Genomic DNA, 13,833 nt, shown 5'->3' on the forward strand with positions numbered 1-13,833 from the left:
GTTACCTTTTAAGTTTGTTGTTTTGTATAGATTGGTATCAGTTTCCACTGTGCTTTATGCAATTACTGTGTTAAAATTTCATGCTACTTATTTTTTTTAGTGGTTAGACAATTGTAAGAGGACATTTGGTGGCAAAGAAGACATATATAGGATAAACACAGATGCACAAGTAAGTCTCTTCTTGTTTTTGCTGTTCTTCTGTATCAGGTAAAACAATGTGTGTGTAAAACTGTCCTTGATATTTCTAGAATAGAGAGTACTTGTAAACATTTTCATTTTGGTTATCAGAACAATCACTGTAAAAGTTAGGTTCAATGTAATATTGGCTTTAGTAATGAAAATTTCACTTTAATGAAAATGAACAACCAGCTACTGACTGAAGCTTTAATAACATTCAACAGATAAGCCTGATGGATATCTGGAGAGCCCAAGTTGGATTTCAGTTGCACTTAGGGAAAAGAAATTGTTCTGCATTAGTATTTTGATGATAAATTGGTCAGGAAAGCAAACCTAAGAGTAATGTGATATACATCTATATGAAACTTTCTAATGGTGAAATTTTTTTTTTTTTTCTTTTTTTTGGTCTTTTTGAGACAAAGTCTCACTATGCAGTTCAGGCTGGTCTTGAACTCACCTGGTAGCTCAGGCTGGTCTCGAACACACAACGATCCTCCTCCCTCAGGCTCTCAAGTGCTGGGATTACAGGCATGTGCCACCACACCCGGCTGTGAAATTCTGATAGGCTAAATTATAACATTTCTCTCATTTGGACAAAATAATAGCAATATATTAGAGAACTGTGCACATATGAACATGTACAGTATAGTAAGGTATTGTTAACAGCACAATTTATTTTTTCCTTTTTTTTAATCTTCCAGTACTGGGAATCGAACTCACGACCTTGCACTTGCCAGACAGGCGCTGTGCTGCTGAGCTAAATCCCCAGCCCCCAGCAGCACAATTTCATATGGGGAAAATGCTTTGTTTCACCAACTAAGCAGTCTCCACATCTAACATCCGAATTCCTGTCTTTTACATTGTAATAGATTCCCTTTTCTGCAATGCTGGGAATTAAACCCAAGACCTAACACATGCTAGGCTACCACTGTATCGCTGAGCTTCTTCTCCAGCCAGATTTCTAATCTCTATAAAAGTTATTCTACCGTTAAAATAAAAATTGAGAGTTTTGAAAATACTCAAATGTTAAGAAAAATCAAAGTATAATTTAATAGCTCTGTCAAGCACTGCTGATACAGGACCTTCCACATATATAAGGAAAATATCATAATTTCCAACCCGCTAGATGTCCCAAATGCCAAGTTCATGTTCTCTAAAATGAAGGAATGAATTCTAGGAACAACAGAGGTTAAGAGTAGGAAGAATTTGAGAGAAAGGTAGCTTCTAAGAGAGACATTAGGGGGCCTGGAAAGTGGGTTACCCACTGGCCCCACCTCTCAAGGGTATTTGTTGAGCAAAGCCATAAGGTGAGGCAGAACATAGTCAACTAATAAGATTACAAGTGTAGTCTCCTACATAGTATTGATCCAGTGGGAAATCACATCGTGGGTGTGAGGTGGGACAAAACTACGGTGAACCTCAGGTAATATTGATTAAAGGGGGATCATAGGGGAAGCAAGTCACATAGCAAGTATACATGGACCGAACAAGGACTTTTCTTGGAGGGGATGGATCGGGGACTCTTCCTCACCAACCCCCCAGGTGACTGATGCCTATTTGGAATATCAGTCATTACTGTTTATGTCTATGTCTGTATGTGTAGCTATTACTTTGTCCTGAGGTCTGGCCTCCAAGAATGCATCTCCACCCACAGCTGTACCGTGTTCTCATCTTTTGCTCTGGGCCTCTCCTTCCAGGGCCTACCCCTATCTGACTGGCTATAATATTTCTAACTAACTTAGCTGTCTCTAATGGACATCCCAAATGCTTTATGTTTCTTCTATTTGAAGAAAATGAGATCATCTCCAAGAATAAGTCAGTTGATATAGCTTGAGATGTTTCTGTAAGTGAAAACCATACATTAAACACCTTTATTTATAACTTTATCACGTTTCATGAGGCTTTTTTTAATGTATCTACTGTCTCTGTATCAATAGTTTTTACATAAGTAGCAACCAAGAAGTATTTTAATAAAGAGAATGTACTCGCAAATTTCAATGTACATAACAATTTAAAATGTGTGTGTGTGTACACTCATCCTCAATTGCACTTTTAGTAGGTTTAGACAAATTTTTGGTAATTAAGACCTATACAATTACATTGTGCTATTTCCTATAATCATGATGGTCATAAGCTTCAGTGATTTGTTTTCTATTACATCTGGAAGTAGAAGCCATGGTTACATATGTGTAGAGTCAGTTCTATTTTATTATGCTAATAGAAGAAAAAGTATTTAAAACTCAAATTAATTTCCACATGAAATAAACTATATAAAAACCCCTCAGAAGTAAAAACTCTTACTATTAGTGTGCCAGTTAATGTTTACTGAATGACTATCCACATAATTTATGGTAAGCAAAAGTTCACTTTTGCCTAGCAAATCCTTTCGAAATAGGATTATATTCATATGAACAGTCCTTCATAGGAAACTACAAAAGCAGACTTAAGAATGACTTCTAGAAACTACATTTACATGATAACAATTGCTGTTTTAATTAGAAGCCACTCTTAATGAGACCAGGTGCAACATACTGTAGATACTTTAACACAGCCCATAAATTAGGAATTTTTATTGTTTTACATAATTATCTCCTTTGATTGAAATCTAGTTAGATCAAATTTCTGAAACTTAGTTACATCTGGAGTGCAGTGTAAAACACACATCTGCTCTAAATAATCTGCCTAGTGGCCCAGCAGCAATTGAGGCAATTAAGCGTTAGGAAGCCTAGCATGAGCCACACCAGAAACAACCTCCTCACGGGTGAGTATTTGCTGAGATTATAAACTAATCTGTTCCTGAAAAATAGTGGTAACTCATTTGTTTTCTAAGTTTTCTACTTCACTAATGGAAATGTTTGTATTACAGTTGAGTTTTGAGTTTTTGTTGTTTGGAAAGGTTATGAAAACTTTGCCAAATTTCCCATGATCACATTAGTTCTATTTTATTCCTTTGTAGCTTTTACACAGGAATAAACCATAATCGAAATGTATTTTAGCTATGTGGCAAGGAGTTGAAAAATTAAAAACACCCTGAATTGTTGCAATAAATATCTATAAAGTTGTATTTGAAATAGCATAAAATTTTCTTTGGAGTGTGAATATATATTCTTCATTTTGCCAGGGACATCTGTGACCCTACTTAAAATGATTCCTTACACTAATTCTTGGTCTTTTTCTTTCTATTTTTTTGTGACCCGATCACCTTGCTTAGCAAATGGAAATTCTAGCAGTAAGTGACCTGTCTTGATTTATAGACTACTTATCCTTGCCAGACAAACTGGTTTTCATCTCCCATTTGTCCCGTTGTGACCCAATGTTTTGTCATGGACTACTTTCAAAGTAGTGTGTGCTTCAGTTTTGTGTAGCCCTAATCCATGAAATGTTGGTTCTATAGAAGAGATTTTATAATATGTATGTACAACTAGCATTTGCCTTTTTCTACATCTGTAACTAACATCGTTTAAATTTTTTAATCTTAAAAATCAAAATGCACAAGTTAATCTCAGTCTCATTTCAATGAGGTTAATGAGTGGCTCTCTTTAGATAGACTTTTCTTTTTTAAATGAGAGTTTACCCAGATTTAGTTTGCTTTACAAAGCATTTGTTGGTAAATGCAGAGAGATCTATTGTCAGTGTGGGCAAAACTATGCATTTATAATTTCTTTCCATTGTGAATTTAAAGATTTAAATTCGAGCCCTTTTTAAAGCATCCTATATATTGCCTCTGATCTATGCTCTTTATCCAGTGTTAAAATTGCTTTACACTAAAAATAAGTCGTGCGCCCAGCAGGGGCCCCGTCGCTGTCTCACTGCCCGTCCTCAGAGCATCCCCATCTGCCTCTCATTAGCGTCACGCCGCGTTAACTTGCTTACTCGGAAAAGTAAAGGCCAAGACAGCTTTCACATGGTTACTCATAATGTCCTAGTGGGAATATGCTGTGCAGGCAGATACAGAAAATAACACCTAAATTTAATATAATATTATTTATTTCTAGGAACTGGAGCTCTGCCGACGGTTGTACAAATTGCATTTTCAATTGCTGCTTCTGTTCCAGGCCTATTGTAAACTTATCAACCAAGTAAATACAATAAAAAATGAAGCAGAGGTAAATATTCAGTTGTCCTAGGCATCAGTAATCGATTTGAAAAAACTTAAAAGTTTATCACACTGAGTTACTTTTTTCAGATGAAGTGTTACTTTTTGAAGACATACTATGACAGGATGTATTAGTAGGTAAGACAGCAATATCCAGTAGTTTTCAGAGGTTTAAGACCTTAAAGGTTTTAACAGCAGATATAGATCATGTGTAATAAAAAGTCAAGTCATATCAGTAGACATTAAAACTATGACGCAACGCCTAACACCTTGGCTATGTATTCTGTAATTAAGAGATGCAAAATGACAGTGTTTAAATTTTTTTTACTTTGTTATAGTAAAAGATGTGTTGCCATTAATCCCCCTCAGTATACTCCCCCTCGCTTGGAACACCCTCACCCCATCACTCCTGGTCCTCTCTCATGTCCGTAGTTGTGCTGTCATGGGTGACTTGAGTTCCTCAGCATCTTTATGGTCATGTTGACTTTGGGAAGAGTCAAATCTAGTGAATTAGGACACACTGCCTAATTTCCTGCCTTTCCACTCGATGGCACTTGGCAGCAGCACCGTGTTTTGCTTTGTCTTTTTGGGACAGCATCTCTCTGTGCAGTTCAGGCTGGCCTTGAGCTCACTTTGTAGCCCAGGCTGGTCTTGAACTCTCAACAATCCTCCTGCCTCAGCCTCCCAAGTGCTGGGACTACAGGCGTGCACCACCACGCCCGGTTAGCACTGTGTTTTTAGTTGCACCTCTTTAAGACTTGAAAGAGAACGTCTAAAACTGCCTCAGAGAATGGCTGGAATGATGGGTTAGGGAGTTCAAAGCAAGGGGGAATATCCTGAAGGGACTAACGGCAATGTGTCTTTTCCTGTAACCTCTAATCAAATATGTACTGCATACTTTGACCACCCTCGTATGTCAGTACAGATGAATAAACATGTTAAAGCCCCTTAGAGTGCTAGAAGTCAGTAATGCATACAGGGTCATACATAATTACTGTAGTCTCTTCTTCCCTTACTAAAAATCATTGGGAAAATTATTGAAGTTTTAAAGTTAAACCTGTGAAAAGAAAATTTATGTACATGTATGTTTATATAAAATACAGTGACTATAAATAGTCTTTTAAAATACAAAGACTTTCCTGTCAAAAATACTTTAAATAAATGTACTTTTACTATCCAAAACGCAATTGTTATGCAATTAAAAATAATAAGTAAACATTGATTACAACTTGTCTTATCAAGACTATTTAAAGACTGCTACTTGGTGTCTGACGTTATTCTTAATGGAGAGCTTGAAATATTAACTGTTCCAAATTTAACACTTGAAAGTAAATTTTAAAATGAGAGAAAATGCTCCTACCAGGTGTATCCACACAGCCAATGAAATGGTTTTGTCACTGAACGTATGAACAGACCCTTAAAGGTGTCTTTGTTTTAGGTAATCAATATGTCAGAGGAACTTGCGCAACTGGAAATTATCCTCAAAGAAGCTGAGGCTGCTACGGAAAACGAAGAAATTGATATTTCTAAAGCTGCACAAACCACTATAGAAACTGCCATTCATTCTCTAATAGAAACTTTAAAAAATAAGGAATTTGTATCAGCTGTGGCACAAGTCAAAGCTTTCAGGTAAAAAGTGAGGGGATTTAAAGATGCCTTCGTATAACCAAAGTGGACGTTTACTAAGTTTAAGTTTTGGTTTTCTTTGATGAGTCAGTGGCCTGTCTTTTGAAAGGAAAACATGACTTTTCAGCATTTATCACTGAAGTGATACCAATACTGTTTTCTCACCCTCAGGTGATACTTGAGTAATATAGTGGCTCAAATATTAAAATAGATCATCACCTATTCACCAGGAAGCTTTATGGTGATAAGTATTACCTTAAAATACAGTTCATCTTAATTGCTTACATCTCAGAATTTACAGGAGTGTGTATTTCCAGGTCTCTGTGGCCCAACGACATCTTCGGCAGCTGTGAAGATGACCCTGTGCAGACACTGTTACACATCTACTTCCATCACCAGACGCTGGGCCAGACAGGCAGCTTCGCGGTCGTTGGCTCCAACCTGGACATGTCAGAAGCCAACTACAAACTGATGGAGCTCAACCTCGAGATAAGGGAGTCTCTCCGCATGGTGCAGTCCTGCCAGCTTCCAGCACAGCCCAAATCCATGGGAAGCATGGTGAGCACTGGCTTCTGAGGAACCTCAGGCATCGTGGGGAGAAACTGACCTGAAGAGGGTTAAGGATACTAACCAAGCACCTTTCACGCGCCCTTGTGATTCACTGAGTACTCTTCCCGCAGCATCTGCATCTGTAGTGTAACTAAAGTCAAACTGTATCCAAAGCAAATCTCAAGAAAAAAAAGTAATTGTTTAACAGCTGCCAGTACCTCCTACAATAACTGAAGGAATTTTTTAATTAACCTATGTGAAAAAAGGGCTAAAAGTTATGCATACAAATACATTACTTCCTGGAGAAAGAATTCCAAGAATGTTTGCAATAACGGCCTCAAATACTGAGACTTCTGGGGGCAGGTGAAATGAGGCTGAAATCAAGGCTGGGTCATTTTAGCCGAAGACCTGCAAAGCTGCTTGGATTTCTAGCAGTCATCAACCTAATCAAAAGTGGATGTTTGGTCATCTCCATGAACATCCATTCAGATAGACACAGAAAGACTTATTTGTAAAAACCATTTTTTTTTTTCAACTTACGGGCTAAGGGTCTGGGGTGTTTTTGTTTTGGGGTCTGTGTAAGGAATTTGTGTGTGTGTGTGTGTGAGGGAGAGAGGGAGTTGGGAAGTGTGGGTGTGACAGTCCTATTTTCAAGGTGTGGATGCCTAGTGATAACGTCTCAGAGCATGCCTAAAAGAGCACTGCAAGATTATTTTTGAAGAAATTTTATTTTATTAGATCTAACTCTTCATAGTGTGTAAATGTTAGAACATTTTAATATTTTAAAGCTGGGCTTTCCCGGTATTTCAAAAAGAAATAATATATCTGTTAACGTTATTGGAATGCTGCTCAGTTCTCTGGTCAGTGCTTACGTTATAGCTGTTGATAACTAACCAAAGTAGACGCCTGCAGAGACTTTAAAATGTAAAGTACGGATGTGCGCTGCCCGCCAGCTGTTCCCATTGGAAAAGTTAACTTATTTTACTCCGTAATTATAGAAACTGTATAGACTAAAACCAGTATTTTCTTGTACATTTGTGCCATGCACTGCTATACACGACTAGGTCTACAAAGCTAAAGGAAAAAGTGTGGTCATGAGGGTAGAATACTATATTGGCTGCAGGCTATGAGGTCTGCAGAATTCAAGAGAAGAGATGCAGATGAATTTTTGAATGTTAATTCAGGACTTAACATGTTCCATGCTACAGGAACCTGGGGATATGGCAGAAATAAAGCAGCCTGAAGACTGAGTACCACAACACATAATATGGTCTGTAGCACAGACTGCATTCTCTGTCCTTTTTTAAATAGCATTTTGTAAAAGAATGTAGTCCCACAACTCCTCTGATTTGAAAGGAACACCTGTATTTTTTATATGCATCTCTTATCCACTGTGACTTTTCAACTGGGCTCTGTGATTCCAGAGTTTGGAATGTAGAAATGAAATGCGTAGCTTTGCCTTTTCTTGGGGTGTGGACCTGCCAAAAATGTAATTATGCTGAAGTGCATTAACTGAAGGCACTGTGCGCACCACTGTGGGACTGCTGACTGTAGTTACGTCTCCTGTAAAATTCCAGAGCTGGTCACGGCACCTTCATAATCACTGTATTTTTGACCCTTATAAAAAATTATTTTAATGGTGTTCTGGTACTGTAAATGGTGTCCTTTAAATTATTTAATAACTTGGGTATGGGGCCAGCAGAGAGGGATGGTGTCCAGAGACATCATACTTTATATCCTATCTTACTCTCCCATTTTTCTTACCCTTACATCCTTTTTGTTAAAAATAAAAGGCATTGTAGCTGTTGGTTTGTGTGGTATTTTTTTTAAGAATGGGTAAGTGACTGTATTATTTACAAACTTCCCAGAGTCATCTGAATAATGCTCAAGTATAGTTTTCCTTAAAAAAAATAGTTGACTATCCAAACCAAAAGTTTTGAACAGGTGAAATTCATTTTGTATTTGTATGTAGTGAATCTAGCAGTAATGTAATAAAAATGAGTACACATCAAACAGCAAGATGCGAACATAAGTTCACTAGGATTGTTTCTGTAGTCGATATTCCTCAAATCCAGCCTTCTTTGATCTTCCTCCTCTGAATCTAGTTTGTATTTGACAGAAAATATCAAGCGCTTAATTTGTTACCTTATTTCATTCCATGTAGAGCCCAATTTTGCTACATACAGCCCTTTTACTTTTGTCCACCACATTTATCATTTTAAAATAGGGACTCTATAATAGTAGCCAAAAAGGAAAAAAAAAAAACTGGCTAATTGTATGCTACTTCACAAAAGCCAAAGGACTCTTACACAAATTTGGAATATTTCCCACTTTTAGAGATTAAGAAGAGGCTCTGGTTGTGCTTGTACCAGAGCATTGTACCTTAAACTGAGGAAACCATTGCCTGTTCTCTTGGCAGAGGCTCAGCAAAGCCACAGTATGACTCCCTCAATGAGGTGTATGAAGGGTGACCGTTCATGTCCACACCAGCATAATCTAAATGGAATAAATGCCAGACCCACAAGAGAGACTATCTCCTTGAGTGGTAACTGAGGACTGAACCCAGAGCACACTGGCTGTCCCTACCCCTTACTATTCTGACAGGACCTTGCTAAGTTGCCCATGCTGGGCCGCAGCGTGCCACCCTTCTGCCTCAGCTTTCCAAACAGCTGGAGGCGCGTGCCACCTGCTTGGCCTAGATAGTGTATTTTATAGCATTCTTTTCTAACTTTCAAAAGTAACATGATCACTTGAGGAGGCTAGGGGTTGAACCAGGGCCTTTGCACTAAGCCCCAGGCCTTTTTTTATGATACCGAGTGTTGCCAAGTCGGTAAATTGCCCAGACTGGACTCAAGTCTTTTATTCTCCTGCCTCAGCCTTGCAGAGTACTAGAATTAGTCATGTGCCACCATACTGCTTATGATTACTTTAGAACACGTAGGAAATATGAAGGAAACTGCAGTCACCTCTCTTGACACACAGACATAACATCTTGGAGTATTTCCTTCCAGCCTCTCCTAAGCCATCTTAACATGGATTCTCATTTTGGATTGTATGCAGAAGCCTTCTCATAGCTAAAATGTCACCGTAAGCCAGGACATGTTTTTGTGCCATACTGTTCAATGCCCCAGTGCCCACTAACCATAAGTAAAACACAGTCTGACCTCTGCTTTCAACTATAAAATAGCTGCTCTGGGAGCAAAACCACTGACACTCATTAAAAGGTAATTAATTGCAGATAGATTTCTGTAGTTCACACATTCATTTATTCAGCAAATGCCTATTGACCCTATACTGCAAGGAGTGATCAAACTATATGGTGAATGTTTAAAGTTAAAAATTGTACTTCAGTAAAACGTACTGCTGTTAATCTCCCTCAAAATCCTCATGCTGAACACATTTATTCCATTGTTGTTACGGAATTCCCAAAAGTCAAAACTGATAGTGCAAATAAAGACAAAAAAGAGGACTTCAGAAAGTGGCAGGGGCAGTGGGGTAAGTGCTTGAAGTTGGAGGGAGAATTCTGATTAATGGCAAAGTGATTGCAGCCGTGACCCACTGTCCCTGTGCACCTTGAAAACCTTTCCGTGGGTTCTCATTAATAACTAAAGACCAGTCGAGAAAAATCCTCACCTGGCCCTGCTAGGGTCACCTGCTACTGTGTCCTCCAGAGTACTCTCCTCTGTGGCCTCCGATCTCCTCCACCACCACACCTTTGGACATGTCGCTTTCGCATGAAGAATGTATCCGTCCTCGTTGCCTACCTGGAACTTCAGCCCAGTCATTTAAGTGGGCCTTCCCAGGTCAGACCCACTGTGTACTACAGGCATTTCCCCTAGCGGTGCTCCCTTATCCCACGTTGGGACCGCCCCCTTGCAGACAAGGACCCCTACACTGGAAGCTCCGTCAGGCTGGAGGCTTACTTTCTGTACTCAGCACAAAGCTCAGCAAGTGAGTGGTCTCATGCTTCACTTCCATTGGCAGCACCTCAGTGCCTGTCAGGTACCTCAGTAGTGATACAGTAGGGATGGGGGCCTGGGGCTGTGCACTCTGACAGGCACCGCTGAGGTCCGTAGTGGCGAAAGGGGCCTAGCCCCTGATACAGACAGATCTCAAGCCCATTTTAGGCTTTTAGCCCCACTGACCACATACCAGTGTCCAAGATATTAACTGACTTTTACTGCTTTTCTCAGTTATACAAGTAGAGTGTTTAGAACAGTGAAAAGTTGCAGCACCTGGCTCCAACTGTGAGGTTTCTGTATCCCCAGTTCCATTCAAATCCACGAGGCTCTAAACCCGGCGCCACCTATGACCAGGACAGTCTGGCTATGTGGTCCACTTAGGAAATCTATTAGGTAGTTTGAAGGAAGATCTGACTACAAGTTCATAAGGACAATGAAGGCTAACATCTGTGTCTAACTCAGTCTTTACAATGCTTTATAAAAAATAAAACTTTGTTTTAAAAAAAGTTACCGCTTTAAGTCTACTTGAGTTTGATACTCACCTAAGTCAACTGCCCACAGCTACTCTTCCAAACCTCACTCAGACCACACCGGTGGCACTGACTGATGTGGGTTGTTTTCCCCTAGCCGTTTCCCTCCTAAGCCAACCTAAAGACACTGACGCTCCTATCTACATCCAGCAGCCTCTGTTTCCTGCGTTAGCTGCCATCAAGGAGTGACTCTGCCTCTACCTGCCTGGAAGCCAGCTTACTTTGATGGTTGGGCAGCTTTTAATTCAGTTAACATCAGACTGCAGACCTGAGCAGAATGCAGGGCTGTGAACACTCTCACTGCTTCTCCGGTGCTTTTAACCCCCACCAGCCTGGCCCACTCTATGCCATCGGTAGAGGTTACAAGATGACAGGCCCACACTGGTAGCACAAGACAAGCTCTCCTCAAACTTTAAGAGACAGAAGATTTTATGCAACTTATAAATTGTTTTGCGATACCCTTTATTTGAAGGCTTTGTCCAAATACATTGCCTCTCCGGAAGTACTTTGAGGAGGGAGAGGCGGAGAGAAGGCAAGGGGGAAGCTCACTCGTCTGCTCCCTTAGCACACATTCAGCAGAACCATTTTTTACATTCACTAAATGATATATTTAAAGCTGAAAGTGCTGTCACAGGACAGGCGTTTGCCTTTGCATCTCCCACACAGGTCTTGACGATGGGGACGTTTGGGGTCCACATGGCGAAGTCTTACTGGGCAGGAACATCTAGTTCTTCTACAACTCTGAAAAATCAGAGTGAGAAGTACATAGAAAAGATAAAACTCTTGGGGACGTCCTAGGACTTCACACTGATTTTTCTAGTCCATTCAAATACTTGCAAATGTGCGCTAAGCACCGACCTGTGCTAATCTTGTCTGCACCCCTGCCCAGCAATGACAGGTTTAGGAAGAGGGTGTGTCAGCTATACTGTAGTGGATCAGTGCCCAGCGGCGAAGTTTTTTATGTAACTGTTTAAGAAAAAGATCTTTTCTTGCACTCGAAGGAAGAGTAGAAAACAAGTAGGGGACGAACTGGTCAATAAAAGGCAAGAGCCGAGTGACTCAGGCATCTTACTTTAGGCAGGGTGCCTGACCTAAGAGATTCCGAATGGTTTTCCATACTTAGTTTCTGTAACACCTTAAGGTGTTAATGCTTTCAATACCCAAGACTGAACAGCATTGATTAGGCTGTCCTAAGCAGCACTTGGGTGAAACAGCCAACATCTGCCACCTCAAGTTAGGACAGTATTCTGTTTTTGTTTGCTTTCTCTTACAGACTAACAGGCCAGCTTTCTTCCATACTACTGCAAAAATTTTTACCAAGGGCAGAAGGAAGCTTTTATCATCTCGGCACCATTTCTACAACTCCTAGCAAAAAGCAATGAAAACCTAAGATCACTAGGAAAGTAGCCTCTTTTAGGAAATACAGTCAAGAAAATAACCCTCTTCCTCTACCCAACTGAGACACAAAATGCAAACATTTGATTTACTTGACAGGTGATATCCTCCACTCGGTAAGGGTTGTAAGACTTCTGACAAGTTCTGCAAAACTGTTTGAAGTAAACCTGTGATAAGAAACAATACACGTAAAGCAAAGCACCTGAAACTTCAACAGAAAGACGCCAGTTATGCGGTGTCTCTTACCTTGTTTGTGCCCTGTACACACCACACATACGCACTCTCCCAGCGGATGTTGCAGTCCTTGCAGTGATAATAGCCATATTTCTGCTCTAAGAACTGAACAACAGGACACGAGAGGTTACCCAACATGACACCATCATTTATCCTGCATTTGTGAAGCTGGGAAGGATCTACTTGCTGCTTAAAACTGGCAACTTTATTGCAGGCAACTGAGGAAGGTAAGGTCAGGTTTGGGTAAACCTCTACAACACAGTAAGCTAATGGCTAAGTCAATCCAATAAGCAAGGAATGGGCCCCAAACGGTGTAAATGTCCGATTAATTTGATAATAAGGCTAGTTGCCAAGTCAGTGTTTTCCATAGCCAGACAAGGGAAAAACCAGACATCTGGTGTTCTTCAAAGCTTGGCATTCTTCAGGTAGGGCTTTCTGTGCAGAAAGTTTAATCTTAGAACATCCACAGATGGAGTCAAGCTGAAAAGAAAGACTCTGCATCTGAGATTATGAGATGATCCAAGTCCTCTACACTAACCGAGTTTCCATCCATCAGCAGTGTCACAAATCTCTGAGCACGGCCCATTGAGTATGAACTACAGGAGTACTGCCTTATTCTCAAGCTTCCCTTCTTTCTTCCCAGTGAGAAACAAGCTGTGAAGTTTTCAAAAGTCGGCCTTTAGAACTATAGGAATTTGAGAGCACTTAATGGGACTTCACAGGTGAGTAAGTGCCGTAAAGGCCGAGAAGCTTCAGGTTTGCCCGAGATCACACCCAGCTGTGCGCCGCAGTGGCCGGAGACCGACGGGTCAGCTTCCCGATTCCCGCCGCCAAGCCCGCAGACCCAAGATAACTGGGAACGCCACACAGACTCCTTCCCACCCTCCTGCCTTTCTAACTTGGCGGGTTACAGCTGCCCACTGTGCGGCAGCCACCCAGGACAGTCCCGGGCTTCAGAACGGGGAGCTTTGGAAAGCCAGGGCAACTTGGTTCGAGGTGTGCAGGTCACGATCAGAGGATAAACGCTCAGGCCCCCGGCGTAACTGTGAAGGGTTTTGCCACATTTGGTGAGGAAATGGTGCAGGGGCCCCCGGGAAGTGGCGGTCCCGCCAGCAAGTTCACCTCGCCGCGTTTTCCCGTTTGCACCCGTCCCCGGTCATCCGAAATCGCACCCCGCCGGGCCACACCCGGGCAGCGCGGCGTCTCCAGCCCAGCGCCCGCGCCGCGGGCCTCACCTGGAAGCGCGGGCGCCCCTTGGCCGGCT

The 13,833-nt window shown here is 41.0% G+C and overlaps 1 protein-coding gene across 8 annotated transcripts in view; it reads left to right on the plus strand.

Annotated features, from left to right (window-relative positions):
* The window catches only part of Fryl (FRY-like), a 266,366-nt gene extending 258,111 nt beyond the window's left edge, over positions 1-8,255 (plus strand). For 5 of the 8 annotated variants that reach the window (XM_005392935.2, XM_005392940.2, XM_005392938.2 and 2 more), the window contains 5 exons: positions 101-169; positions 3,389-3,406; positions 4,173-4,283; positions 5,712-5,902; positions 6,217-8,255. In XM_005392935.2, the coding sequence (XP_005392992.1) occupies positions 101-169; positions 3,389-3,406; positions 4,173-4,283; positions 5,712-5,902; positions 6,217-6,475 (648 nt within the window). In that variant the 3' untranslated portion in view covers positions 6,476-8,255. The remainder of the gene's footprint in view (positions 1-100; positions 170-3,388; positions 3,407-4,172; positions 4,284-5,711; positions 5,903-6,216) is intronic. The other 3 variants (XM_005392937.2, XM_013518516.1, XM_005392939.2) reach the window with 1 other exon arrangement.
* Positions 8,256-13,833: the final 5,578 nt, after the last annotated feature.

Source organism: Chinchilla lanigera, unplaced genomic scaffold (assembly GCF_000276665.1).
Source record: "Chinchilla lanigera isolate Chin_1 unplaced genomic scaffold, ChiLan1.0 scaffold00046, whole genome shotgun sequence".
NCBI classification, from domain to species: domain Eukaryota; kingdom Metazoa; phylum Chordata; class Mammalia; order Rodentia; family Chinchillidae; genus Chinchilla; species Chinchilla lanigera.